Source organism: Marmota monax, unplaced genomic scaffold (assembly GCF_021218885.2).
Source record: "Marmota monax isolate L192 unplaced genomic scaffold, Marmota_monax_Labrador192_F-V1.1 WCK01_AAM20220418_F8-fsc00021, whole genome shotgun sequence".
NCBI classification, from domain to species: Eukaryota; Metazoa; Chordata; class Mammalia; order Rodentia; family Sciuridae; genus Marmota; species Marmota monax.
Window position 1 is genome coordinate 20,062,826 of NW_026695228.1, and position 27,115 is coordinate 20,089,940.

The 27,115-nt window shown below is 54.1% G+C and overlaps 1 protein-coding gene across 1 annotated transcript; it reads left to right on the forward strand.

Moving 5' to 3' along the window:
- Positions 1-2,894: 2,894 nt before the first annotated feature.
- On the forward strand, positions 2,895-26,934 carry Cers1 (ceramide synthase 1). Its single transcript, XM_046436387.2, has 7 exons — positions 2,895-3,181; positions 5,535-5,694; positions 13,410-13,590; positions 15,016-15,177; positions 15,760-15,907; positions 16,125-16,234; positions 26,795-26,934. The coding sequence occupies exons 1-7, from the start codon at positions 2,933-2,935 to the stop codon at positions 26,835-26,837; spliced, it is 1,053 nt and encodes a 350-aa protein (XP_046292343.1). The 5' UTR covers positions 2,895-2,932; the 3' UTR covers positions 26,838-26,934.
- The last annotated feature ends 181 nt before the right edge of the window (positions 26,935-27,115 follow it).

Consider the following 27,115-nt stretch of genomic DNA (forward strand, 5'->3'; position numbering starts at 1 on the left):
CTGGAAGAGCCACTCAGGTGAGGTCGCCAATGAGCTGTGCCCATCCAAATAAGCAGCTTCCAGGCCAGGTTCTGGGACATGAGCATCCATGGCCCAGACACACCTGTGTGGGAGCCCAGAGTCCTCTCCGGATTGTCATGGTGAGCTGGATGGGACAATGTGCCCTTGGCCACTGGCCAGTGTCTGGCTTTGGCCTCAGCTTATCTCCTGTGGAGGAGATACGACACTTGGGTCCAGGCCTTGGGGGTGGCCACCTGAAAGAACCCAGTCCTTGGTTGCCAGAATATGACAACAGATGACACCCATCCCCCAGCTCCTTCCTGCCCAGCTGGGGAGGGAGGTGGCAGAAAGGCCTTCCCTGGGCAGTGGCATCAGGATCCTGTTCCCAGTATGCCTTCTGAGAGAGGAGGCCTGTCCTCTTGAGGCAGAGAAGGGACACCGGTGTCATGAATGACCCTCAGCGGCCCTTGTTCTCTGCTGTCGGTGCCAGAAGCCACTTTCCATCCCTGCCTGCACCCACCTGTGGGTGGCCTCCTGACTGGACACACCCAAAAGAAACCTGAGGCTGAGCTGGGGCTGGTGGGCAGGCAGCACTTCTCCCATTACTGATGGGCACCATAGTGACCAGATAGTGCTCAGTGGGAGGTGGATAGAGGAAGAGGGGAAGGTCCAGGGCTGCCCCACAGGCCAGGTCAGACCTGGGGAGCACACCCAGCGAGGCCTGAGCCCCCTTCCCCACCTCAGAGGCTTCCATGTTAGTGACCTTTCAGGCCTCTGCTGGCCCTGAATTGACCAGGCCAGGCCTCCTGCCACCCACTACGCATAACACCTGCTGGGCTTGTCACCTCCCCTACCCACATTCATGAGTAGGATGGGGCTGGAGTTGTGGTTCAGTAGCACAGCACTTGCTCACACGGGTGAGGCACTGGGTTCAACCCTCAGCATTACATAAAAACAAGTAATAAATTCTGTTTGTTTGTTTTTTTTCTGAGATGGAATCTCACACATGTAATCCCAGTGGTTGTGGAGGCAGAGACAGGAGGATCGTGAGTTCAAAGCCAGCCTCAGCAAAAGCAAGGCACTAAGCAACTCAGTGAGACCCTGTTTCTAAATAAAATAGTAAATAGGGCTGGGAATGGGGCCCGGTGGTCAAGTGCCCCTGAGTTCAATTCCTGGTACCCCCCGAAATTATTTTTAAATATCCCCTTTAAAAAAAAAGGGATGAGTAAGATGAACAATGGGGTAGTGACAAGAAGACTGAGGAGAGGGTGGGACTCAGGGAGGTGCACTGAGTAGGTGACATCTGAGTAAAGCCAGAAGGAGGTAAGGGAGACCCCTGCAGCTACTAGGAAGGGTGTTGCAGGCAGCCCTTGGTGTTGCAGGAACAGCCGGAGGCCACATGGCCTGAGGATGCAGCAAGCGGGGGAAGGAAGATGGGGGGGGTGGGCTGAGTTGGTGGAGAGCTGTTTTTTTCTGAGATTGGAACCCGGGAGGGCTGTGAGCTTGGCAGGAAAGCGCCCTCGTGTTGGAAGGTCCTTTGGCCTCTGTGTGGGGTAAGGAGTTAGGGCAGGACAGCAGACAGGAGGCCCAAGGTGGTCCCAGGCAGCACAAGGACCAGGAGGTGCAGTGCAGAGAAGTGGCCAGATAAGGAACCTCTGAAGCTAGGGCTACCGGTGCTGCCGGACTGGATGTGGGGGGAGAGGCAGAAGGCTCCCGTGACCCCCCCTCCGGGGTCTTCACCAGCACGTCAAGGTCAGGATAGACTGGTGATTGTGGAACCAGTCTGGCTCCTGTGGGGCCCATCCCTGCATCCTGACCCTTGAAGGCCAGGTAAGGGAAATCGTAGCAGCTAGGAGGTGGGGCAGCAGTGTCAGGTGAGGCGTTTCCAACAAAGGTGACCAGTACCCTCATTGATAGTTTTTGGGGAATTTGGGCCAGGGGTTGTTCAGTGGTTGATGGAGAGTGGTCCCCAGGGTGGTCTCAAATTATGATCTTAATCCAGCTTCTCTGAGTCTTCCCACAATGACACCCATCCCCTTGGCCTCCCGCAAGGCCTGTGTTGACCTGATGCTGGGGAGGCCTGCTGGTCCCCAGTCTCTTAGAGCAGCAGCAGATGACCCTCAGACTGACCCAGCTCTCTCTCTCTTCCAGGGAGGCCCCTAATGTTAGCAGCCCCAACCTCACTATCTGCCTCTGAGTCCCTAACCACCTACCACTGGCCCGAGGAGCAAAAGCTAGGAAGTGTCACAGGTCCCCAGCCCAATGATGCTCTGCCTGCTAGGAGCCTCGTGGGAAAACAGGGTGAATCTCCACGAGGGGAGTTTTCCTTATGTCTCGCGTGGGCTCTGTCTTTTTGGGGAATGAGAAGTTTCATGTACCCTACCCTTCTGAATGTGGGAAGGCCACAGGATGGTCCCTGAAGCTGGATTTGAATGCCTCAAATCCACCAGGTGGGAGGGCTCTAGGAAACGGTAAAGGTAGGGGGGACGGTATTGGCGCAGGAGAGACAGGCTGGAGGGCCCGGAAGAGAGGGTGTTGCCGGCCGAGGACACTGCCTGCTGATGCCCGCAGTGCCCCAAGCCGCGGACATTATGTGGTGGGTACTGAAGCAGGGGGTGAGGACACGGGTAGCGACAAGGGGTCGCACGGAGCCTGCTGGGGATCTAGGTCCACCCGCCCGCCATCCCGCCTCGGTGTCCGCGCAAGAATAGCGGTGCGAGCTAGGGCCGGCCTCCAGGACGCCCCGCAACTCCTCTGCCGCCCCTCTCCGCGCCCCTGCTGGGGCGGAGCTTGCGTTGACCCCGCCCCTCCGTCCTCTGCGCTCCAGCCGGCGCGCCCCCGGCCCAACTGCGGCGCGTGACGCGGGGTGCGCGGCTCCGGCGGCCACCGCGGGCTGGCGCAGGCAGCAGGGGACAGCCAGAGAGCCGGCTGCATGGCGGCGGCAGGGACCGCAGCAGGGCCGGCGGGGCCCGAGCCCATGCCGAGCTACGCGCAGCTGGTGCAACGGAGCTGGGGCAGCGCGCTAGCGGCAGCGCGGGGCTGTGCGGACTGCGGCTGGGGACTGGCGCGCCGCGGCCTGGCCGAGCACGCGCACCTGGCGCCGCCCGAGCTGCTGCTGCTGGCGCTCTGCGCGCTTGGCTGGACCGCGCTGCGCTCCGCGGCCACCGCGCGCCTCTTTCGGGTCAGTGAGAAGCGGGGCCGGGACATGGGGACCCTGGGTTGCAGGGAAGGGGGCCCTGGACGAGGGATTCAGGGCAGCCACGCGTCCCTTTCTGTCAATGCTAGCCAAGGGGGGATGTTATTGGAATGTGGTGGTCCATGGTCTAGAAGGGCCCGGGACATTGGGGCCTCCAGACAAGAGACCCTGGGCCGCTGCGCGCCCCTTTCGATCAGTACCAGGTGGGAAGGTGGGGGTGGATGCGGGGGTGTGGCCGGGCTGGGGTGATCCCAGGATGTAAGGCGCCCGGTGCTGGTTAGGTGTTCTGGACATGGGAGAACCAAAGCACGATCCTTCCTGGTCCGTTTGGGACAAGGGGCCCCGCATGGTGGGGGGACTCGGGCCTCTGCACGGTCTCTCAGGCAGGGCCGAGCTGGGGACCAAGAAGTCCAGGACGTGGACCAAGAGGCCTCGGCTTACGGAAGTCGCCGGCTCCTTGCGTCTGCATGGCCTTGCGGAGCGCGCTGGAGGACCGCTGCTCAGCCTCCCCGGGGTTCGTGCAGCGGCGGGGCCCGCTGCCCATTGCTACCGGCCAGAGGCCGGAGCCTCCAGATCGCTGCCTCGCGCCTGTCTGGGGTCAGCGCCACCCTCCGATCAGAGGTGGCAAATGCCTGGGCGTCGTGGCCACGTTTGTGGTCTCTGCCTTGGGGGTGACATGGCCTGGGTCTTTGGGGATGGACTATGCTGCCTCCAAGAGGCGATGACTGAATCACCGAGTTTCTGGAAAACCTGAGGAGGCCACCTCCCAGGTCAGAGAGTGACAGGTGGTGACATTGACTCTGACCCCTCTCCCTTTCCTGGGAAGTCATGTTTGTGGCAGGAGCTGATGGAAAGGCATCTGGGCCTCTAACTTGGCTGCGACTCCCCCGGGACTGGCTGGGGGTCACCCCACCCCAGTCTGACTGGAGGTGGTGTAAAGGGTGCGGGGGGACAGAGAGCCCAGTGCCAACAAAGAGGCCTTTCTCTGCTGGCTGGGAAGAAGCTGGCCCTTGTTAGGTCAAGATAGGGTGTTGTCTGCTGCCACTGTGCCCACCCTGTCTCCATATCACCCACAGGAGGGAGAGATCCCCTCCCCCACCTTGCTCTAGGGAGGGGGAGGCAGGTGTGGGGAGGGCTGCTCCACAGGTTAACCCTGTTCTTCAGTTGCCTCCATCCGCCTCCCCCAATTTTCAGCTTCCCAGGCTCTTGAGGGTGAAAGCTGGCAGGGTGATATGGCCCTTTTTGGCCACCAGGGCAAATAGGTGCTTCCTCCCAACCTTCCTGAGTGACCTGGGTAGGGCACAGCAGGACCATGTACATCCGCACTTTGGAATCCTGAAGCGCCCTCCCCAGCCTGGGTGGGGTGTTCTCCCCAATCCCAGCCTCGCCCTTCCCCAGAAATGGGCGGAGGGGCTGCCTGGTTCTCCAAAGCTCATCTTCTTGGCAGGAGCCCGGTTGCCAGGGGTTACCAGAGCTGGCTGTGGCTGTCTCCATGACAACTGCTCTGGGCTCCTGCGGCCCCCTCAGCCCAGGGGAGCAGGCGGGGCTTGGCCTGTAGCTCTGGAACCCCACCCCTAAAGAGCGGGAGCCTCCTCCCCTTCTTGTCCCTGACCTTTCTAATTCCTGGTGGCTCCCCTTGCATGGCCACACTTCTGTGTTCTCCCTGATGTCCCCCAAAGCCCCCCGTCCACCTCTGACACCTCCTCCATCTAAGCCCTTTCTCCCCCAGCCCCATCTTTTGCTCTTTCCGCCTCCCCAGGTCCCTGTCCTCCACACCTGTCCCGTCCTCCCTGGCCTTCGGTTCTTCTCTGGTTCCTCAAATGCCCCCTCCCAAGCACCTTTTCCCCTCGCCTTCTCCCTCTCCCCTCATGTCTCCCCAGGGGATCCCTTGGGTTTTCCAGCCTCCCGTGGCCCCCAGATGCCTCCAGATCTCCTTTATGGTGCCCCCATCCATCTTCATGCCTTCTAATTCCTCCTCCTCCTGATTGTACCCCAAGCTCACCCTGTGACCCGAGCCGGGTTCCCCCAGGCTGACCCCGTGGGTCTCTGTCACTTAAGCCCAGTGTCTCCCTGCTGGCCCTCCCGTCTTCTCTAGCCTTTTCGCAGTCTCCCCCTCTCTTCCCTCCCCAGTGCTGGGGCCTCGTGGGCTGGACAGCTGGGCGCTAAGTTTAGCCCTTGGCAGACACACCTGGGCTCTGGTTGCTCCAGGCAGTTATGGGCATGGGGGCCGGGCCCTCCCCAGCCTTGCCCTTCCTGGGGAGCTCCGGGGCCCGTTTCCTCAGCTGATGGAGTAGCTCCTGGTCCTGGGGCCAACTACCACCCACCTTCTCACCCACAGCCCCTGGCCAAGCGATGCCGCCTTCAGCCCAGAGATGCTGCCAAGATGCCTGAGAGCGCCTGGAAGTTTCTGTTCTACTTGGGCTGCTGGAGCTACAGTGCCTACCTGCTCTTTGGCACTGACTACCCCTTCTTTCATGACCCACCCTCTGTCTTCTACGGTAGGGATCCTTTAGGGGTGGGTGGGGTGGGCTCTGCTTAAAACACACTAAAAACAGGGCCCTTGGTGCTGCTGGGGGTCAGAGGAGCCCCCTGGAGGAGGTGATCCCTGCACGGATCAAGGTGAACATTTCAGGAGTCAGTACCAGCATATGCAAAGGCTCTGGGGCACTTACGAGGTTGTTACTTGAGAACTAAAAGAGTGGCTGCTGCAGCTCTTGACAGGAGATGGAGTTTCATTCTAAAGGGAGGGGTTTAAGAAAGGGATGGAGAGGGCGTTTGTGGGTGATAAAATGTTTCCTCTGCAGCTGGGTGGAAACGAGAGTCTCCCCAGTGTCTTGACCTATCTTGGCAAGGATATAAAGATGATGAGAGGTGGCTTCCCCCAGTTGGTTGATTTGATGTGGGCATCACAGAGGTTGGGCAGGAAGGTGGCTACAGAGGCGCTGGGTGGCCTGTCCCAGCCAAGGAGGCAGGGCAGGGCTAGCATTGGCCACGTGGCACAGAAGAGTCCACCTGCAGTGGGGTTCCAGCTCCTCTGCTCTGTGCTGAACACCTGGGCTGAGTTTCTGAGTCACATGTCAACAGCGTTTCCTGCCATTTGACAGGAACAGACTGGGGGGGCTTCCACGGGCACCAAGCCACAGTGGGGGGCCGTGGCCTGGGAGCACACACCACGCAGGTTTTCCGCCTCCTGAGTCCTTGGAGGGACCAGTCTGGCTGAAGTGTAACTGATCTCCCTTAGGGTTCAGGGGCATGGAGTTGCCTTTGGCTTCTTATCAATTATGCTTTCAAGTGAGCTGTTTCAATGTGCATTGATTGAGCACCTACTGTGTCCCACTTGCTGTGTAGACACAGCCAGGAGCGGGTAGAGAAAGCACGTTGTCCATGCAGTGCTGACTGTGGCGCGGACAAAGTGAGGGATGCCATCTGCTGATGGCAGGAAGTGCCCCCGGAGAGTCTGGGCAGCAGACGGTAATGGGGTGCTGGGGATGGGGGCCAGGGGCAGTTTTCAAGAGGGATAGGGATGGCCTGTCACTGAAGGGGACTTTGAATGAGGGCCAGGAGAAGAGCAGGACAGGCAAGAACGCAGTGGCCAGGGTAGTGGGGATGGCGGGAGAGGGGCAGTGGGCACCTAAGGCCTCGGAGACCATGGTGAGGGTTTGGGACAAACCTGAGGGCTATGAACAGAGGCGGGAAGTGACAGACCCTGCCATTGGCTGGCATTGGCTGGCATTGGCTCTCTGTCACCAAGGCTGCAGAGGGGACTGAGGACGGGGTTTAGGAGGCACTCACCAGGACACACGGGGCCCCGGGGACAGGAGTGGCCGATTGGAGAAATGCTCAGGAAGTAGAGCCGAGAGGCTCAGCAGCCCAGCGGAAGTGGGTGTGTGAGGAAGGCGGGTCCCTGGGCGAGGTCTGGGATGGGGGCTTGATGCCGAGTCAGGAAGTGAGGAGGGGACAAGGTGGGAGGACACTGGGTGTCCAGGTCAGCAAGTAGATGCAGGTGACGAGGGGCCGGAGAGTAGTTGTGAGGCCCCTGGGTGAGCCCATCCGGTTGGGGGTTCTGGTCGGGGGACACCAGGGAGCCCCTTGTTGGAAGGTTGGCTGAGGTGGGGCCAGAGCTAGCGATCCTGGTGGCCAGAGGCAGATTTCTAGAGTCAGGCTGGAGAGGAACCAGGAGCTGGGGTGCAGAGGGCAGGGAACTGGGGTGCAGAGCCTTCTCTTGAGTTTTGTCCAGTTCCTGGGAGGTCGAGCAAGGGCTGTGGGCCCAGGGAGGAGGAGGACAAGCAGGTGGTCCTCTTGCGTCAGGTGTCTGGTGAGGTGACTGTGGTCCAAGATGTCCTAAGGGTGTCAGGGAAGGCTGCAGTGGACAGTCAGGCTCGGAAGTGGCCCAGGCTGGTCAGTAAAGCACATGTCCCCTGCCTGTGCCCCAGATCTGTGGCCCTAGCCTGGAGGAGGACGCTTTGTAGTAGTGGCAGGACACAGAACCTGGGGGCCGGCGGGCAGGAGCTCCAGGTGTGTGAGTGCATTTCCCCCGGGGCTGCCAGTGCACCAGCCCTGATGGTCCTCAGCACAAATGGCTGTCCTCGGTCCCCAGCCTGCTCCTGCCCTCCTCTCTGGAGCTCCTACCACGGGCTGGCCGGACACAGCTCTCTCCAGAGAGGTGGCCAGAGGTGGCCACCGTGTAGAAGAGGCTCCGATGGGTCAGGATCCCAGAGGGACAGATCCAGGACCCACATGGGAGCAGTAGGAGGCCCCCTGGGGTTCCAGTGGGCATGGCTTGGATGTCAACTTCAAAGTTAAGGGTGGAAGAGGGACGAAGCCACCCAGCTAGTGTGCAGGTGGGGCGAAGGGCTAGAAGCTCGGGACCTGGAGGGGCTGCAGCGTTCCCAGGCAGCCAAGGACAGAGCATCAGGTGGCCAAGGACAGAGCATGAGGTGAGAGTCTAGCCAGGAGCGTCGTTTTTGCTTTGGGGAGCCCCTGGGTGGGTTCAATGGGGCGGAGCTGGGGGAATGGGATCCGATTCATGAGATTTTTTTTGGGGGGGAGGGGAGTACCAGAGATTGAACTCAGGGGCACACGACCACTGAGCCACCTCCCCAGCCCTATTCTCTATTTTATTTAGAGACAGCATCTCACTGAGTGCCTAGCGCCTTGCTTTTGCTGAGGCTGGCTTTGAACTCACAACCCTCCTGCCTCAGCCTCCTGAGCCACTGGGATTACAGGCCTGTGCCACCGCCCCTGGCCATGAGATGTTTTTTTTTTTTTTTTTTTTACATTTTTTAAATTTATGTGAAATTATCATTACATGAAAACCATTTAGCCAGTCACAAAAAAAGATAAATGCTGTGTGATTCCCCTTCTGGGAGACCCCTTAGTTGTCACATAGACAAAAGGTAGAATGGTGGGTGCCAAGGGCTGGGGGAGGGGAGCGGGGTATGGGTTTAATGGGGACAAAGTTTAAGTTTTGCAAGAGTCCTGAGCAATTTGAATATACTTAATGCCCCTGAACTCACAGATGACCAGGATGGTATCAGGGTTCCTTATCAGAGTTCCTTAATTTGTTTGTTTGTTTATTCATAAGACAGGGGGCTCACTGTTACCCAGGCTGTCCCTGAACTCCTTAGTTCAAGTGATCCTCCTGCTTCAGCCTCCCAAGTAGTTGGGACTACAGGTGCCGCCACCACACCTCGTGAAAATTAACCAGCGGTTTAAGCCAAGTGCAGTGAACAGAACCCAGCTCTTTCAGAGACTGACGTGGGAGGATCATTTGAGCCCAGGAGTTCGAGGCCAGTCTGGGCAACAGAGGGATATACCTCATCTCAAAATAAATAAACAGCTGGGCACAGTGACACACACCTGTCATCCCAGCAACTCGGGAGGCTGAGGCAGGATGGCGAGTTCAAGGCCGGTCTCAGCAAGTTTTCGAGGCCCTAAGCAACTCAGTGAGTCCCCATCTCAAAACAAAAGAAAAGGGCTGGGGATGGGGCTCAGTGGTGAAGCACCCCGGTGCCAAAAATTAAATAAATAAATAAAGTGAACAATTGAGAGGCACATTCACAGCACTGTGTAAGCACCAGCTCTATCTAGTTCTACAGCATTTCCATCACCCCCAGAAGAAACCCTGTCCCCATCAGGAGTCCCCCTCCGTTCCTCTCCCCCGCCCCTGACACCTGCTTATCTGCTTCTTGTCTCTGCGGATTTGCCTGTTCTGGGTATCTCTCTCCTTTTCAGATGTTTTATCTTATTTTGTGTTAAAGGCTTAAATCATCCACATCAGTGGGGTGCGGTGTGGTACCTCACCAGGTGCACAGGGTGCGCACTGACTCGCCCAGGCCCCTCATCCACGCTCCCTTTTCCCGTCCACCCTCTTGCTGTAATTGCTCTTGTACTCTTAGGTCGGCTTGTTTTCCATTTTCGTTTTGGTGTCCGCCAGGAGAGCCAGCTGCAGTGTTTGCCTTCTGTGCCTGGCTTGGTTCACTTAACACCATGTGCTCCAGTTCTATCCAACTGGCTGCGAATGGTAGGGTCTTGTTTTCCTTTAGGACTGAATAATATTTCACCGTGGATCTGTCCATCTGGTGATGGTCACTAGGCTGATTCCACATCCGAGCCTCTGTGAATAGTGCTGCGATCCACACGGTTATGCGGGGGTCTCTTGGGCACTCTCACTTTAGGTGCATTCTTGAGCGGGGTTGCAGGATCACATGGAACTTCTATTTTTTAGTTTTTGGAGGAATCTCCCCACTTTTCTCCACAGTGGGTGTGCTAATTCACATTCCCATCAACAGTGTATCAGAGTTCCTTATTTGCCACATCTTCACGAGCATTTTTAATTTTGTTCTTTTTGTTTTTCTATAATAACTATTTTAACTGAGATTAGGTCATATCTCATTGTAGGGGTTTTGTTTGTTTTATTTTGTTCTTGATACGGGAGATTGAACCCAGGGGTGCTTATCACTGAGCTGCATCCCCAGCCCTTTCTATTTATTTATTTGTTTGTTTGTTTGTTTTTGAGACAGGGCTAAGTTACTGAGGATGGCCTTGAACTTGTGATCCTCCTGCTTCAGCCTCCCATCACTGTAGCTTTGATTTGCACTTCGAAGCTATTCTGGAGGCTGGAGCAAGAGGATTACAAGTTCAAGGCCAGCCTCAGCAATTTAGTGTCATCCTGTCTCAATAAAAAGGGCTGGCATGTAGCTCAGTTATGGAGCGCACCTGCATTCAATCCCAGTACCCCCCCCCCCAACACACACACACATTGTTTGGCTGCTCAGAGTCCTTTGTGCTTCTGTATTAACTCTAGGATTGTTTTTTCTATTTCAGTGAAGAATATCATTGGTATTTTGATGGGAATTGCATTGAACCTGTAGACTGTTTTGGGTCTCCATAGGGACATTTTAACCATATTAATGCTTCCAATCCATGAACATGGGATATCTTCCCTCTACACCATGTTGAAGGTTCCTTAAGCTGCTTTGGCTGTAATTAATGACTCTGAACACAGTGCATACAGAGACACAGTCAAAGAGACCCACTGTCTCTGGGAGCCACAAAGGGATGGGGACGCTCTAGAGGCTCAGGAAGGGGTGATGCAGACATCAGTGGGTGTGTGAGGCTCACTGTATGGCCACTCCTGCAGAGGGAATGGGGTCCCCTGTCAGGTGTTGCACTGAGGAGACAGAGCTATGCTCTTGCAAGGCCCTCTGACTCTGGCAGGTGGCACTGGTAAGGGGCCTGAAGCACTGACCTCCAGCCAGACAGTGCTGTGTGCTCAGGCACTGCACAGGGGGAGAGGACCCCTGGAACTGTGGCTGGCACACCTTCTCTGACTGCAGCACTCGCCCAGATATGGCCCAGGGGTGGGGTGGCAGTGGGAACCCAGTACGCAGGGGTAGGGTGGCCACTGGAGCTGTGGCCCTCCTCCCACCCCTGTAGCAGTGCACTCCCAGGCATGGCCTGTGGCGGGAGGGGGGGGCAGCAGTGACCCCAGGGGCACTTGGCATGGCTGTTGTATCCTGACCCCAGGGGGCGAGCTCCTAGTGTTCTGGACGTCACTGTGCCGTGCCAGCCATCCCCTGCAGTGAAGGGTGCCGAGTGGGCTTCGGGGCTGGGGCCACAGTTGCCCTCTGGGTCCCTGAGGCTGCAGCCCCTACCCAGTGCAGGGCAATGTCCATGGTGTCCCAGAGATAAGGATCTGCAGGACTCTCTGATGCTAGAACAGCCCGGACTCAGACCAAATCTCCCTCCTCAAATGGACACCCTGCTGCAGCAGCCTGGGAGACCATGTGCATCCCTCCACAAGCAAAGCTCATGGGCACCGCCTGGGTCACTCCCTAACTGGGCTGCAAGCCTGTGAAGGCTGTGGAACTTTCCAGTAGCCAGGATTACCTGCTTCCATGCTGATAGTTTGTGGGACACCACCATTTCCCCCTGCGAGGGGGGGGGTCCTTTCTCCCCTGGATGGTGCTACTGAGCACTTTGTGCCTCTTTTGGTTGCAGTAGCCCGGGGGCTTCTGAGTCTCAGAAGGTTCTGTTCTCTCTGCAGCCAGTTCCCATGTTTTGTCACGGTCTGGTCACCTCCAAATCAATAAACTGCTACCTGGTTCTTCTTGGTGAAGGAGGAAGCAAGGGCTGAGAACCTCTATCCCACGTCATCCTGAAACCCCTCTGTTCTGGACATTTCTATACATAGAATCTTGCCAGGTGGCCTTTGTTTCCCTCCACATCAGGGGTTCGGGGCTCGTCCACGGCCCTGCGCAGGTGCTGCTGTTCCTCCACTCCTCCACTGGGGGGCGCTTGGGTCCTTTCGGCCTCTTGGCAGCGGGGACAGCGCCGCGGGGAGCGGCTGTGCAGGGGCTTGTATGAGACCTGGGCACATCTCTAGGAGCGGAATTTCTGGGTCACTGTGGTATGGCCACCGAGGAGGGAGGGAGCGGACTCACTGGGTGGGAGGCACCACTGCCCGGACCAGGTTGCGGACCAGGTGGAAAGGGGAACGAGCAGGGGCGTGATGGAATCGTTCGTGGAGGACTGTCACTGACGTGGGGACGTGGGTGCATCTGGATTCCCAGGGAACATAAGAGTCTAGCTTCAGGTCACTGGGGCCAGAAGCAGGACCCCCCCCCCCGATGGAGCCCCGAGAAGTTTCTTTTTCAGGGGTGGGAGGGTGGCTGGGCAGGGGAGGCGTGGCCAGAGGGAGGGACAGCACAGGCGGCTCCAGGCTGATGCGAGCACAGCAGTGGTGGTCCTTGGCCTCGGTAGCTGATGGCCCCTGTGACTGGCTGAGCCGAGAAGGAGACATGGTGGTGGAGGGCAGGGAGGGGCTCCTGCCTTGGCCTGAGGGTGCAAGTCCCCCAGGACGGTGGACAGATCTCCAAGAGGCTGTGAGCTGGCCAGAGAAGATGGGAAGGGAAGCCGGGCACAGAAATCCTGCGGGGGAGGAATTTCAGGATCAGGAGCATCTTGGAATGCACTAGAGAGTAGCAAGGAATTGTTTAATAAAAAATGTCTCTGGGCCAGGAGCGGTGACATCTGTGATCCCAGCTTCTCAGGAGTCTAAAGCAGGAGGATTGCAAGTTCAAGACGAGCAACGTGGACCCTGTCTTAAAAACTTTATGCCATCTGCTGGGCATGGTGACTATGGCTGTAATGCCAGCGGCTGGGAGGCTGAGGCAGGAGGATCACCAGGTTGAGGCAGGTCTCAGCAACTTAGTGAAACCCTCAGTAGTTTAACGAGATGCTATCTCTAAATAAAATATTTTTAAAGGGCTGTGGGGTGCTGGGGTTGTGGCTCAGTGGAAGAGTGCTTGCCTAGCACATGTGAGGCACTGGGTTCAATCCTCAGCACTTCATAAAAATGATTAAATAAAAGTATTGTGTCCAAATACAACTAAAAATATTTAAAACAAAAAGTTCTGGGGATGTGGCTCTGTGGTTAAGCGCCCCTGGGTTCAATGCCTGATACAAAAACAACAAAAAACCTTTCTATACCATCCACTCACAATTTCTAGGAATCTAAACTAAACTGCTCTATCAAAATAACACCTATTAATAAAAAACGATGGGTAGAGAACCAGGAGAGAGAGCCAGCAGTCAGTACCCTGCAGGGACTCATGGTCACTCTGGCACTCAGAGGACACGTGCCCAACATGAGGGGTGTCACGGGGCCACAGGGGTGAAGGTTCCTGACCACAAGTCTGGCTGTTCCCAGACTGGACGCCAGGCATGGCGGTGCCGCGGGACATTGCAGCCGCCTATCTGCTGCAGGGGAGTTTCTACGGCCACTCCATCTACGCCACGCTGTACATGGACACCTGGCGCAAGGACTCGGTGGTCATGCTTATCCACCATGTGGTCACCTTGGTCCTCATCGTCTCCTCGTATGCCTTCCGGTGAGTACAGGGTGGACAGGCTGGCAGAGGGGACAAGAGGGGGCAGAGCTGGGAGCCAGCTCAGACCAAGGTGCAGAGGCTGATGCCACCATGGGGGACCTGTAGGAAGGCCTTGGAGGAAGGACAGGTCAGAGGTGGGGGCAAACTGTCAGGAGTATGCACAGAGAGACTGAGATTCTGGAAGGATGGGGTGAAACTGGCCCAGAGAGCCACCTTGTCACACAACCAGTGTCCCTGGATCTCTACCGGGATGGTACCCTTGGCTGAGTCACAGCAAGGGTTTCTTGGAGGCACGTCTGTGATCACAGTAGACACATCCTGACATTCTAGAATCCAGCAACTGTGGTAGCTGGGCACAGTGGCCCACACCTGTGATCCCTGGGTCTAGGGAGGGAGGCTAAGGCAGGAGGATTTGCAAGTTCAAGGCCAGCATTAGCAACTTACCAAGGCCCTAAGAAGCTTAATGAGATTCTGTCTCAAAAAATAAAAAGGGCTGGGGATGTGGCTCGGTGGTTAAGCACCCCGGGTTCAGTCCCCAGGACCAGAAAGAAAAAAGCTTCACATACAAAAAGGAATGTGAGAAATATCTGTCCATCTTTTTTAAATTTTTTTTTTTTGCAGTTGTAGATGGACAGCATGCCTTTATTTTATTTGTTTATTTTTATGTGGTGCTAAGGGTCGAACCCAGTCCCTCACACATGCAAGGCAAGCGCTCTGCCACTGAGCCCCAGCCCCAGCCCTATCTGTCCGTCTTTTTGTTATCTTGGATTACATATTGAGATGCTTTGGATATACTGAATCAGTCCCCCCCCATATACACACACATACATACACACATACATATATATGTGCAATGTATATGTAAATTTCATATATATATATATATATATTATTTGTGTGTGTGAGAGGTATGGTACTGGGGATGGAACCCATGCTAGTCACCTTTCAAGTACTCAATGCCAAATGTGCCTGGTGGCTGTCCTATCAGACAGTGCAACATTAGAACATTCCTGTGGTTCTGGAAAGTTCTACAAGATAGCACATCACTGGAGTGTAGAATAAGATGATGAAAGAAAGAAAGAGCATGTAGGCAGCCATCTCCCCCTACCTTTAATGAAAGGAAAGATTCAACAGTTTATTTGAAAGTTGTAAGAACCATGGGGGAAAATTAAGTAGGGGCTAAGGCTGGGAGGTGTCGAGGTTTCAGTGGGTGGTTGACTGACAGGTGAGGAAAGTGTCCTGAACACCTGGGAAGGGTATGTTGGGTGATGGGAATAGCATGTGTAAAGGGCCTGTGGCAGTAATCAGTGAGCTCAGGTAATTAAATGCCCCAGTACAGAGAGAGAGAGAGAGACAAGAATGACCTCAAGCCACCGAGCCCAGTGAAAATTGCCTTGTTGGACCCCCCTTGTCTCGTCAACCCAGATACCACAACGTGGGCATCCTTGTGCTCTTTCTGCACGACTTCAGCGATGTGCAGCTGGAGTTCACCAAGCTCAACATTTACTTCAAGGCCCGAGGCGGCTCCTACCATCGGCTACACGCAGTGGTGGCAGACCTGGGCTGCCTCAGTTTCTGCTTCAGTTGGTGAGTGGGTGGGGTACAGGGTGGGGACTAGCAGGGCAGGGGTGGGCCTGGTGGGGTGGGCGGGGACTGCAGGGCAGGGGTGGGCCTGGTGGGGTGGGCGGGGACTGCAGGGCAGGCGTGGGCCTGGTGGGGTGGGCGGGGACTGCAGGGCAGGGGTGGGCCTGGTGGGGTGGGCGGGGACTGCAGGGCAGGGGTGGGGCTGTGCAGAAGGGGCCAGGCCAGGCTCCTGGAAGCTGCTAGGCAGGAGAGAGGAAGGGTTGAGGGGTGTGGGGCCTGGCGGGTGAGGGGGTGGGTGGGAAAGGGAGGGCAGGCAAGGAGGAGGAGCCGGGTTTTGAGGAAGGGGCGGGGACTAGTGCGGTGGGTGGGGTCTGGCAGGACAGGGGTGGTTCCGAGTGGGGGGAAGGGTGGGACTGAGGGGGGAAAGCGCAGGAATAAAGGTGAAATGGGAGTCCGCAGGGGTGGGGCGGGGAGCACTGGAGGGTGGGGTTATGTAGGGACAGGTGGATGGCACTGGACAGGGCCTGGGTGGGTCCACTGTCCCCTGTTCCCCAGCAGCTTTCCTGACCCACTCTCTGCTCGCAGGTTCTGGTTCCGCCTCTACTGGTTCCCGCTTAAAGTCCTGTATGCCACGTTCCACTCCAGCCTGCTCGCGGTGCCCGACATCCCCTTCTATTTCTTCTTCAATGCGCTCCTGCTGTTGCTCACCGTCATGAACCTCTACTGGTTCCTGGTGAGTCGGCTCACCCACTCTGCCGGCTGTCCCATTCTTGTCCCTATCGCCAGGTGGCAGTCCAGTGGCAGGTCCTTCTCAGGCAGGCAGGGGGAGGGGCATGTTGGGCAACAGTAACAGCACATGCAAGGGGCCTGTGGCAGCAGCGCACCTTGGTCAGAGGGCTGCACAGCAGAGAAAGGGGTTTCCGTCTCACCAGTGCCTTCCCCTCCCCCAGTACATCGTGGCCTTCGCTGCCAAGGTGTTGACTGGCCAGATGCGCGAGTTGAAGGACCTGCGGGAGTACGACATGGCAGAAGCCCAGAGCCCCAAGCCCAGCAAAGCTGAGTGAGTGTGGAGGGGCGGCCGCCCCGAGGTCGTTCCTTTAGTGGCACCGTCTAGGCGGGCTCTGTGGGCAGGCCTCGGAGTTGCGGCGGATGCCGCGATGCCACTGCAGCGATCCCACGGCTCCCCGAGCCTCCGTCCAAAACAGACTGCAGCAAAGGCCTGGATGTCGTAGCTACAGACTTAACCGCTGTGATGGACAGAGCAGCAAGGAGGGGCAGAGAGAGGTTTGGGAGGGGCAGAGAGGAGAGGGGCAGGGTCTCCGCAGTGGGAGCAGAGGGTCAGGCCAGCATCTGGCCAGAGCGGGAAGCCAAGGCCCCGGGTCATGAGGAGCAGCTGTTGACCAGGCCAGACCCACCTCCAACTCACTCCTAACCAAAGCCCGGGGCAGCAGAGCGACCCGGCTTTGTCCCTGCCATGACTTCCTGGCCTCAGAGTCCGGCAGGCCAAGGCTGGGGCTGGGGACTTGGACCCAGTCCAGACGGGGAGGGAGTCCTAGGGAAGAACTAGTGAACCCCTTGGATAGAGAGACCAGGAGCCTCACCAGCCCTCAGTGAAAGTCAGACGCATCTCAAGGCCCAGTGTAGGGCAGGGTCCGGGACTCACTCACGTGAAGGGTCACATGAGGGGCAGGAGGCATTCCAGGTGTGCAGCTCCCCTCTGCCATGTGAGGAGTGAGGAGAGTTTGAGCTGGAGCAAGGACAGGAGGCTGCGGAAGGTTCCAGAGGTGCTGACCAGCCAGGTCCTCTGCTTTGGTCGAGGGGTCATGGTTTCAGGGAAGCAGTGGGCTCAGACCTGAGGAGGTCGGTCTGAATGGGAGTTTTGTAAAAGAGTGAGCAATGAAGAGATTTAAGAATCTTCTCGAAGGACGTGACAAGGGTAACCAAGACCCGGGAGAGGGAGAGCAGTGTGTGGAGACAGCCCCGGCCACTCAAGTAAATGGGCATATTGTTGTACCCGCCAAGCACGGGGCCTGCCAACGGGATGTGCCAGGGCCAGGGAGTTAGCACCTGGAGGTGGAGAGGGCAGGAAGGTGCGTGGGAACAGGGTCACTCACAGACAAGGCTGGGCCACCCCTGAAATTGAGGTTGGGGTGCTATGTGACCACGGGGAGGCTGTCACCATCATCCAGGCACACGGGCAGCGGGTTGTAGCCCCGAGGTGGAGTGTGGTCAGGTGGCAACTCTGAGAGAACCAATCAGATTTACTTTGGATGCAGGTGAAATAGAAATAAAAGAATCAAAGATGACGTAAGACTTTTGGCTCAAACTGCTGTCTACAAGAAGGGATTTGAGACAGGGTATGTGCACCTGCAGATGGGGGCTTTGAGGGTCTCGTCTGGGATATGTGGCATTCTGGCTATCCATTGAATGTACGTCAAGGGCTCAGTCAGGTGTAACTGAGGAATCTTCCAGAAGATTCCAAAGGCTTCCAGTAGCTTCCAGGGGAAGGGGTGACTAAAGAGAATAGGGTAGGGGGAACCTCCTTGGACAAATCCCCAAACCAGAAAGGCTTTCTTGTAGACAGTGAACTCACGGTGGAGATGCCCTGTAAGTTAAGGCCTGAGTCAAGCAGAAGCCAGACCTCCTGGCCCCACCAGTGCCCACTCTTTTCCCCGAGAATGTCAAGCCAGAATGTGGGGTGATGGCCAGCAGCCTGCAGCTTCACGGGAGAGCATCTCCATTAGAACAGCAAAACACGAGCTGTGTCCATGAACTGTGCCCAGCAGTAGAGTGCCAGGGAACACACTGTCGTGACAGACCCCATGGCACCTCCACAGAATGGGATTCTCCAACGAAGGCTAGAGTTAGCACAGCTGGGTATAAAACAAAATGGGATAAAAAGGGTAAAACCAAGGGTGGCTCGTAAAAGAGCTGGTTAGGGCGCCTCCGCTGACAGCATTGGAGGCTGGTGGGTGTTGCTCAGGAGTAGAGCACTTGCCTGGCATGCACGAGACCCTGGTTCTATCCCCAGCAGACAATCAATCGCAGCCAATCAATAAAGGCACCCTGTCGAGATGATGAGAAGCTAGGATATGAGGAGATTAAGGACATGTGACAACTAAATGCAGTGTGAGTTACTGGGCCAGGAAAAGATATTATTGAAAAATTGGTGAAATTCAAATAATACATTGGGTTTGGTTAATAACAATGTAGCAATAATGATGGCTTCTTAGTTGTCTTAGTTGTAGATACCCTGTATCATGGGAATTTAAGGTGGAACATTCTGGAAGCTGGAGAAGGGTATATGGGAGCTGTTTCTGCAACATTTCTGCAAATTTAAAATTACTCTAAAAAACTTATTTTTTTAAAAAAAAGCTTGAGAGGTCATTAAAAGTGGCATTGGGTGTTGTTACTTTCCTAGGGCTACTGTAACAAAATGTCACAAGTGATTGGCTTAAAATACTCAGCTGGGCTCCGTGGTACAGGCCTGTAATCCTAGGGACTCAGAAGGCACAGGAATGTGAATTTCCAGTTCAAGGCCAGCCTCAGCAACTTAGCAAGACCCTGTCTCAAAACAAAACAAAATAGAATTGGGAATGTGGCTCAGTGGTTAAGATCCCTCCTGCCTCTTCCGGCTTCTGAGGGTTCCAGGTGTTCCTTGGCTTTTGGCTATGTCCCTTCCTCTGTCTCCATATGGCCACCTCCTGTTTTTTCGATCTTGTCTTTTCTTTCTTTCTTTTTTTTTTGGTGTGGAGGGGGTATGGGGGATTGAACTCAGGGGCATTCGACCACTGAGCCACATCCCCAGTCCTATTTTGTATTTTATTTAGAGACAGGGTCTCACTGAGTTGCCACCTGACCACACTCCACTTTTGCTGGGGCTGGCTTTGAACTGGCGATCCTCCTGCCTCAGACTCCAGAGCCACTGGGATTCAGGCATGTGCCACCGCGCCCAGCCGTCTCTTCTCTTTTATGTGGACAGTTGTCAACCTAAATCTAGGATGATGTCATCCTGAAATTCTTCACTTAGTTGCATCTGCAAAGACCCTTTTTTCAAATAAGGGCATACATACAGATTCTAGAGATTGGGATGTGGACATATCTGTGGGGCCACCATTCAACTCACTGCCATCATTAAATCTCCATTAGATATAGCTGAAGAGACAATCAGTAAATTGAACACTGAAGAAGAATATCCAGAACACAGCATAAGTAGATGGAAAACAGGAAAGCCAGGATTATAAGAATCATAATCTAGGAGTTCTAATAAGAGACAGGGAGAGGAGAAACAATATGAGAAGATGTAATGCTGAGAACTTTCCAGAAGTGACAAGACATAAATCATAAGCAGAATAAATTTAAAAAGTATGTCTGCGACCCATCAAAGCGAGAATAGAAATCAGCTATGAGGAAAAAGAGACGGGACCTGAAAACCGTCTCAGACAACTGCAGCAGGCAAACCAGCAGATGAGGAGGAAGAGTCGCTTCAAGGGTGGACAGATGACAACCAACTCAGAATTGTGTACACAATTTAAAAGCAATTACTCAAGAGAGAGGACACCCACAGGAAAAAACAAAACAAAACCAAGAAAGTACTGCCAGTAGATCTAGTCCCAGCCACTTGGGAGTCTGAGGCAGGAGGATCCCTTGAGCCCACAAGTTCCAGACCCTATCTCAAAAACAAGAACCAAACAAACACATTTTAAAGCCCCAATTTGAGAAATTTTATTTTTACTTTTGGGTTAAGTGTTTCTGACCTTCCTCCCTCCCTCCCTCCCCCTCTTTCATTTTTGTTATTGTTGTTACTGAGGATTTAACCCGGGCGCCCCAACCACTGAGCCACACCCCCAGCCTGTTTTTATTTTTTGAGACAGGGTCTCACTAAGTTGCTGAGGCTGGCCTCAAACTTGTGATCTTCCTGCCTCAGCCTCCCAAGTCATTGGGATTACAGGAGTGTGCCACCTCACCTGGCACAACATGGAATAATAATAATTATCATTATTATTTTTGTTTTTTAGAGAAAGAATTTTTTTTAATACTTATTTTTTTAGTTTTCGGCGGACACAACATCTTTGTATGTGGTGCTGAGGATCGAACCCGGGCCGCACGCATGCCAGGCGAGCGTGCTACCACTTGAGCCACATCCCCAGCCCAATAATAATAATAGTAATAATTATTATTATTTTGAAACTGGACATTTGACCCAGGGACACTTAACCACTTAACCACATCCCCAGCCCTTTTAATTTTCTTAGATTTTAGGACAGGGTCTCACTGAGTTGCTTAAGGCCTTGTTAATTTGCTGAGGGTGCTTTGAACTCTCAAGCCTGCTGTCTCAGCCTCCAGAACTGCTGGGATTACAAGCAATGGAATTCTTTTTATTCTTTTTTTTAAAAAACTTGTTTTTAAAGCTGTGAATAGACCTTTTTTAAAAAAATTTATTTTATATGTGTGCATGAGAATCAAACCCAGTGCCTCTCACTCAAGCGCTCTACCACGAGCCACGACCCCAGTCCCACAAGTTGATGTAGAATATTCCAAATGATGTGGCCTTAGAGCACCAAGGCTATATGACAAGTGACAGTGCTCCAGAGAGGTGGCAGATGCACCATGCTCCTCATTCAAGCAGATCAGAACCAGAGTGACCGTATGTTCTTAAGGATATTGGTAGAAAGTGACCTGACTGAGGCTTAGGGGAACTGGGCTGCTGCCGACGCCAGGATTACAGACTGCATGAAGGAAGTCAACCAGGTTTGAAAACGGAGGCAGCAATGACTAGGAATCACTGTTCAGTAGATCATTCAAGTGTTACGACAAATCCTATGGCAATTAAGTAGTGCCGATCCCGTCCTCACTCCATATTGCTCGGCCCATGTCACTTCCTGGGTGGTCTGAGTTGCTGGTAGACTGCTCTCCTTCACTGACAACCACCCGTCACCTGGGGTCACCATGCCTTCATGGTGCACCTTGCTCTGAAGCCCTCATCTCCCTCTTGAGGCTACTGGGATTGTCCCTCCATCAAGGGACCATTACCTCATTCCAGCTCTGCTGACCTGGGAGATGGTACCCATGCTTTGTACGTTCAGTTTCTTGCTTCTGCTGTATCTGCCACCATTTCTGACCTACACACTGGCCCAACTTGGAAGAATCATTGTCATAACTGTCCCTTCTGACAATGATCTGGCCTCCACATCCTGGAGAGGCCGGGGGCTGTTCACTTGCATGCTGCCTGCCCATGGCAGCTCCTCTCCAGAGCCGGTCTCAGCCTTCAGATGTGCATCCTCCCATTCGCTCAGAGACAAGGTGACCATGGAGACAAACCTCGTCTCTGCCCTTCGCCACCAGCCATCTATTCCAGGAGACCTGCAGTTCTCCTCCGTTCTCCTTGAACCTACTTGCTCTGGGCTCTTCCTCCTCCATCCCAGAGATCACTCCTGTCTGACCGTCCCAGTGGCTTTGATGCTAAACCTGGGGGTCACCTCTCCCTCTTTCCCCCCATTATTTATTTATTTATTTATTTAGTGCCAGAGATTGAACCCAGGGTCTCTTTGAGTTGCTTAGGGCCTCACTAAGTTGTTGAGGCTGGCTTTGAACTTGTGATCCTTCTATCTCAGCCTCCTGAGCCTCTGGGATTATAGGCACACATACAACTTTTAAAAATAGTGTAATGGTTAATTTGAATTGTCAACTTGATTGCATTAAGAGATGCCAAAGATTAAGGGAAAGATGGGTGTGTCCATGAGTGTGTGTCTAGGAATGATTGGCATGTGGGATAGCCAATTGAAATGGGGACCCCCCCTAAGTGTGGGCAGCACCAACCAATAGGATGCTGGCATGGATGGAATGAAGGTTGGAAGCACAAGGAAGCAACAGCAAATGCAAGCTTGATTCTTCTTGAATTGGATCGCTGCTGTGATCCTCTGAGGATATCCCATTCTTGCTTCTTCCTTCTTCCTAAGTGGAGACTCTGTCAATGATTCTCCAGGGAGTTTCCAGAAGCCTTCAGATGAGGAGAGCTCTATTGATCAGACTAGGATAGCTCTATTGATCCCTCTTGTTCCAGGTTTCAGCCTCTTGGACTGGGCAGTACTGGTCCTTCCAGCTCTCCAGCCTGCAGATGGCCATTGTGGACTATCCAGCTTCTGGTCGCAGAACCAACCTAAAAAGTCCCCCTCTTATAATTATACTTCCTGTTGATTCTGTTCCTCTAGAGGACCCTAATACAAATGGGCTTTATTGAGACATAAATTAAGTATCATACAATTTACCCAGTTACAGTGTAGAAGCCAGTGGTTTTTAGTACATTCTCAGGTTTGGGCAGCCATCACTATTGTCAAGTTCCAGAATATTCTCTTCATCCCACAGATCCATCCTCATCGGGCTGTTCCTCAGTCCATGGCAGCTGCCACCCTGCTTCCTGCACCATACTTCTTGAGCCCCCTTCTCCCTTTTGTGTCCCCCTTTCTCCCTCTTCCCTGGTAAGTTCTTGCTTGGCCTCTCTGGCCACCTAGCTGCCCACCTGCACTCCCAGGGCCCTTTTCTGCCCGCATTTAGTCTGCACTGACTTCCACGCCTCTCTTCTCACGCTGCTCCTCCAAGCCCTGTCCTCCATCCCCAGCCACTGCTTGACCTTCCTAACTTAAAAAAAAATATCCTAAATCAACCCATTCCCACCTCAGATTACCTCTCCAGAACAGTTTCCCGTCGCAATTGATGGCAATTCATAAATGTCTTGCAAAGCCCCAGGGAGTCCCCTCTCTCCTCCTCCTTCATGAAAAAAAAAAAAATATACCCACATGCCACCCAAGTTGTCCACTGTCACCTCTTTCTCTTGTTACCACAGTGGTGGGCTGGAGCTGCAAGGTACCGATCTTATATGGAAGAGAGGTCACCTCCCTCACACTGGGTGCATCCCACTCCCCAAAAGGAAAATGCTGGTAGCTGACTCCAGTGTGTGTGTGTGTGGGGGGGGGGGGGCGGCACTTTGAGGTTTGTGCGGGGGGGTGGGGAACAAGCAAGAATCAGCAGGAACTCTTGGTAAAATGCTGTGGGGCAGGGATGCCGGTCCTCAGAGTGACCTAACTTGCTCTAAAAGCATAGGAATCAAGGACCAGGCACAGTCTTCGCTATTCAGGGGGCGGAGGCAAAGGATTCCCGGAGCCCAGGAGTTCAAGAGCATCCCGGGCAATGCAGGAAGACTCTATCTCAAAAAAAGGAAGAAAGGAGGAAAAAGGAAAGGGAAAGAAGGAAGGGAGGGAGGGAAAAGGAGACGCCCCTGTTCAAGAACAGAGCTGAGAAGTAGGCCTGAGTCCGTGAAAACTTTAGCAACTAATAAGGACCAGAGAGGGCAGGAAGCCTGTCACAGAGGTGGTGGGTCACGTGGAGGAGCAACTGCAGAAAAGAGTGAGATTGGGTCTCTACCTCTTTTCAGTTCCCAATTTCAAACTCCCCCTGCCCCGGTTTTAGTCAGCTTTTGTGTTGCTGTGACCAAACTAGAGGAAGAAAAGTTTATTTTGGCTTGTGATTGCCAGGCCCCCCGTGCGAGCAGGGTGCCCCCATGGTCTCTTCTCAAAGAAGTCTTGAATTTTACACCCTTGAGCCTGAGGTGGGTATAGTTTTGCCCATCTCTGAGGTGCCCTCAAGCCATCGGTCCTATTATCTCCGAGAGACATACTTAGCATCTCTTTGGTGACTGTGATGTCTTTAACAACCAGCCCCAGTTTTATTTGCACTTTTCTCACTTATGGCCAAACTGCAAGTTTTCCGAATATTTTTTTTTTGCCTTCTGCTCTTGATCATCACAGTAAACTTCACTACTTCACTAAAAGGTGCCAGGAATATTCATAACACCACTTGAATTTTGTGCTGCCAGATTAGTTCATACCTTACCTTTAAATTCAGCCTCACAAAAAGTCTCAGGACCCGGGGTTGGGGCTGGGGCTCAGTGGTAGAGCGCTCCCCTAGCACGTGCAGGGCCCTGGGTTCCATCCTCAGCACCCCGTAAAAATAAATAAATAAAATAAAGGTACTGTGTCCAACTACAACTAAAATGTAGACAGCTTCTTTGCTGGAACATAACATAAATGGCCTCAACTGCCCGGGAAGCTCCAATTACAATGTTCTAAGGCGTCTCCAGGCTGCACTTCTAACTCTTCAAAATCCCTCCCTTTGCAAACCAGTTCCAGGGGTTTCTGAGCCATGTGGTCAGGTTAGTCACAACAGCAACCCTGCTTCTCAGGACCAATTTCTGGTTTAGTCAGCTTTGGCATTACTGTGACCAGAAGACCTGCAAGAACAACATAGAGGAGGAAAAGTAGTTCGTTTTGGTTTACAGTTTCAGAGATTCAGTCCACGATTGGCCGACTCCAGAGCTGAGTCCAAGATGAGACAGACATCATGGCGCAAGGCAAGGTTGAAGAAGGCCACTCAGGACATGTCAGCCAGCAAGCAGAGAGGGTCCATTCACCCAAGACAAAATAAAAACCCCCAAGGCAAGCCTTCAGTGACCTAATGCCTCCACCCGCACTCTACAGTGAGTGCCCAGTCAATCCATCAGCGTATCAATTCATTGATGGGTTCAGGCTCTCATTATTTAATCATTTCACCTCTGAAAATTCTTGCATTGTCTCACATATGAGCTTTTGGGGGACATTTCATATCTAAAACATAGCACCCCATGTATCAAAGATGTCAACATAACATAAAAAACTTTGAAATCAGCCCTGAACTCAGATGGGAGAATGTGTCATCAAGGAATGGAGAAACTCACTTCACTGTGGGAGACTTGAGAAACCACAGCAGGTGGGTGAATTTGACCCTCAAGGCCTAAAGGGTCACTGGCAAAGTTAAAGACAGAGGGGGTCTGAGCAGGGCTCATTCCCCCACCCCCACTCCCAAATAAAAAAAGACCAGCAAGACAGGATGGTGTGCTGCAGGAGGGGACATCCAGTTGGCTCTGAAACACATACAGAGGCTGAGTTTTAGTCCAAGGGGAAGAATGAATTAATGTGACCAAGCCAGGTGTGATGGCAGACACCCAGAGTTCCAGCTTCTCAGAGAGCTGAGGCCGGACGATTGCTTGAGCCCAGAAATTTAGGATCAGCCTGGCAACATAGTGAAACCCTGTCTCAAAAATAAATAAAACAGGGACTGGGGCTGGGGCTAAGTGATAGAGCGCTTGCCTAGCACGTGTGAGGCCCTGGGTTCGATCTTCAGCACTACATAAAAATAAATAAAATAAAGCTATTGTATCCATCTACAACTTATATATATATATATTAAAATAAACAAAGTGACCAAGACCACCTTTTCCCTCAGGACCACCCTTATTTTTCTCATGGAAGGTTCTCTGAGATGGAGTGCTCCACAAAGCTAAAGTGCAGAGGGGACCACAAGCACATGTGTGTTTGTATTGTGACAACACCCAAGTGCAAGACACAAAGATTGGCCTGCAAATGTGGCTCCAGAGACCTGTGACCTTTCTTCTCTTTCTGATGTCAAGACTATTAGATGGTTGGCTCTGTCCCCTCTTGACCATGCAAGCCAAGTCTATGAAGCAAACAAACAAACAAAAAATAAGCGTGAAGACATGAGCAGTGCCCACAGACCAAAACAACAATGGCCAATGACCCTGACCATGGGGTCAAGAACCCGCAGTGAGAGGCCAAATCAATTCAACAAGGTGCCACTAGGAGGCAAGGGCAGAAATTTGGGCATTCCTCCCTCTTGAGTGAGGACCTCAGAGTCCTACCACGAACTCCCACAGGGAAAAGAGAATTTCTGGAGGGTGGCAGTAGGCACCAGGAGGAATCTCCGATTAGTATTGGGTTTTGGGGAAAACTGCGTGATTTTGCACAGAGAAGACGTTTTCTCTCTCTCTCTCTCTCTCTCTCTCTCTCTCTCTCTCTCTCTCTCTCCTCTCTCTCTCTCTCTTTTTTTTTTTTTGCAAGAGAAAACGTTTTTACAAACCATACCTCTTGTTTACCGGTTAAGTGTCCTTCCCAGGTACCGGTTAGGTGTCCTTCCCTTGAACCTCATGTTGGTTCAAGTTTTGCAAAGTAACAAAACTGGGGCTGGGGATGTGGCTCAGTGGTAACGACCTTGCATAGCATGCGTGAGGTCCTGTGTTCCATCCTCTGCAGCGCAAAACAAAACTTCGCCAAGCTTGTTTTCAGAACATAGAAAGTATGGGGCGGGGCTGAGGTGCATGGAGGGCGTGGATGCAGAGGCTCGAGGCCCACAGGGGGAGGGGGCTGTGGCCAGTTTTACCACCCTGGGAGGGCGGTAGGATCAAGTGCCTGGTCTATGAAGGCGGAGGCGGTGGTGTCAGGCGGGGAATAGGGGAAGAGAAGGGTTTAATTGGGAGGGGGAGAGTAGGGAGAGTAGTGGGAGAGTAGGAGCGGGGTCATGCCCATAGGAGGTCTTATGGCCCTGTGGGCAGGGACGAGGCGGGTCCGAGGCGGGGGAAGGGACGGAAAAGTAGTGCGGCAGCAGCCAGGCGGGGCCTGGGCCGGGCCTGGTCAAGGGACGTCGGGGCTAGACAGTGGGGTCCTCGGAAGATCAGGAGAGAGTGGGAGGAGCCTGGGGTTACCAAGCTAACTGCACTGGTTCTGGCCTCCAGGAAACCGCTGAGGAACGGACTGGTGAAGGACAAGCGCTTCTGAACCCCTGGACCCCCTTCCCCACCTCCCAGATCCGGCCCCGCCCCCAGGACACCCACCGAGCCCCTGGAGACACGGGTCCGCCCCCTGACGAGCCCTGTCTCTGGAGGCCCGGGTCCGCCCCCAGGACCCTCCACACCACACTTCCCGGGACCTTGGCCCCATCCAGCTCCGCCCCTCCAGGGCCCGGGGCTCTCGCGGCCACCAGTCCTGAGACCCCCGCCCCGCCCCCTCAGATCCCGCCTTAGGGATCTGTCCCAAGTGGACACGCCCTCAGGACC

Coding starts and splice junctions, on each gene's coding strand:
- Cers1 (XM_046436387.2), top strand. CDS start 2,933: ATGGCGGCGGCAGGGACCGCAGCAGGGCCGGCGGGGCCCGAGCCCATG. Junction 5,695..13,409: donor CCCACCCTCTGTCTTCTACG/GTAGGGATCCTT, acceptor GGCTGTTCCCAG/ACTGGACGCCAGGCATGGCG. Junction 15,178..15,759: donor CTCAGTTTCTGCTTCAGTTG/GTGAGTGGGTGG, acceptor CTCTGCTCGCAG/GTTCTGGTTCCGCCTCTACT.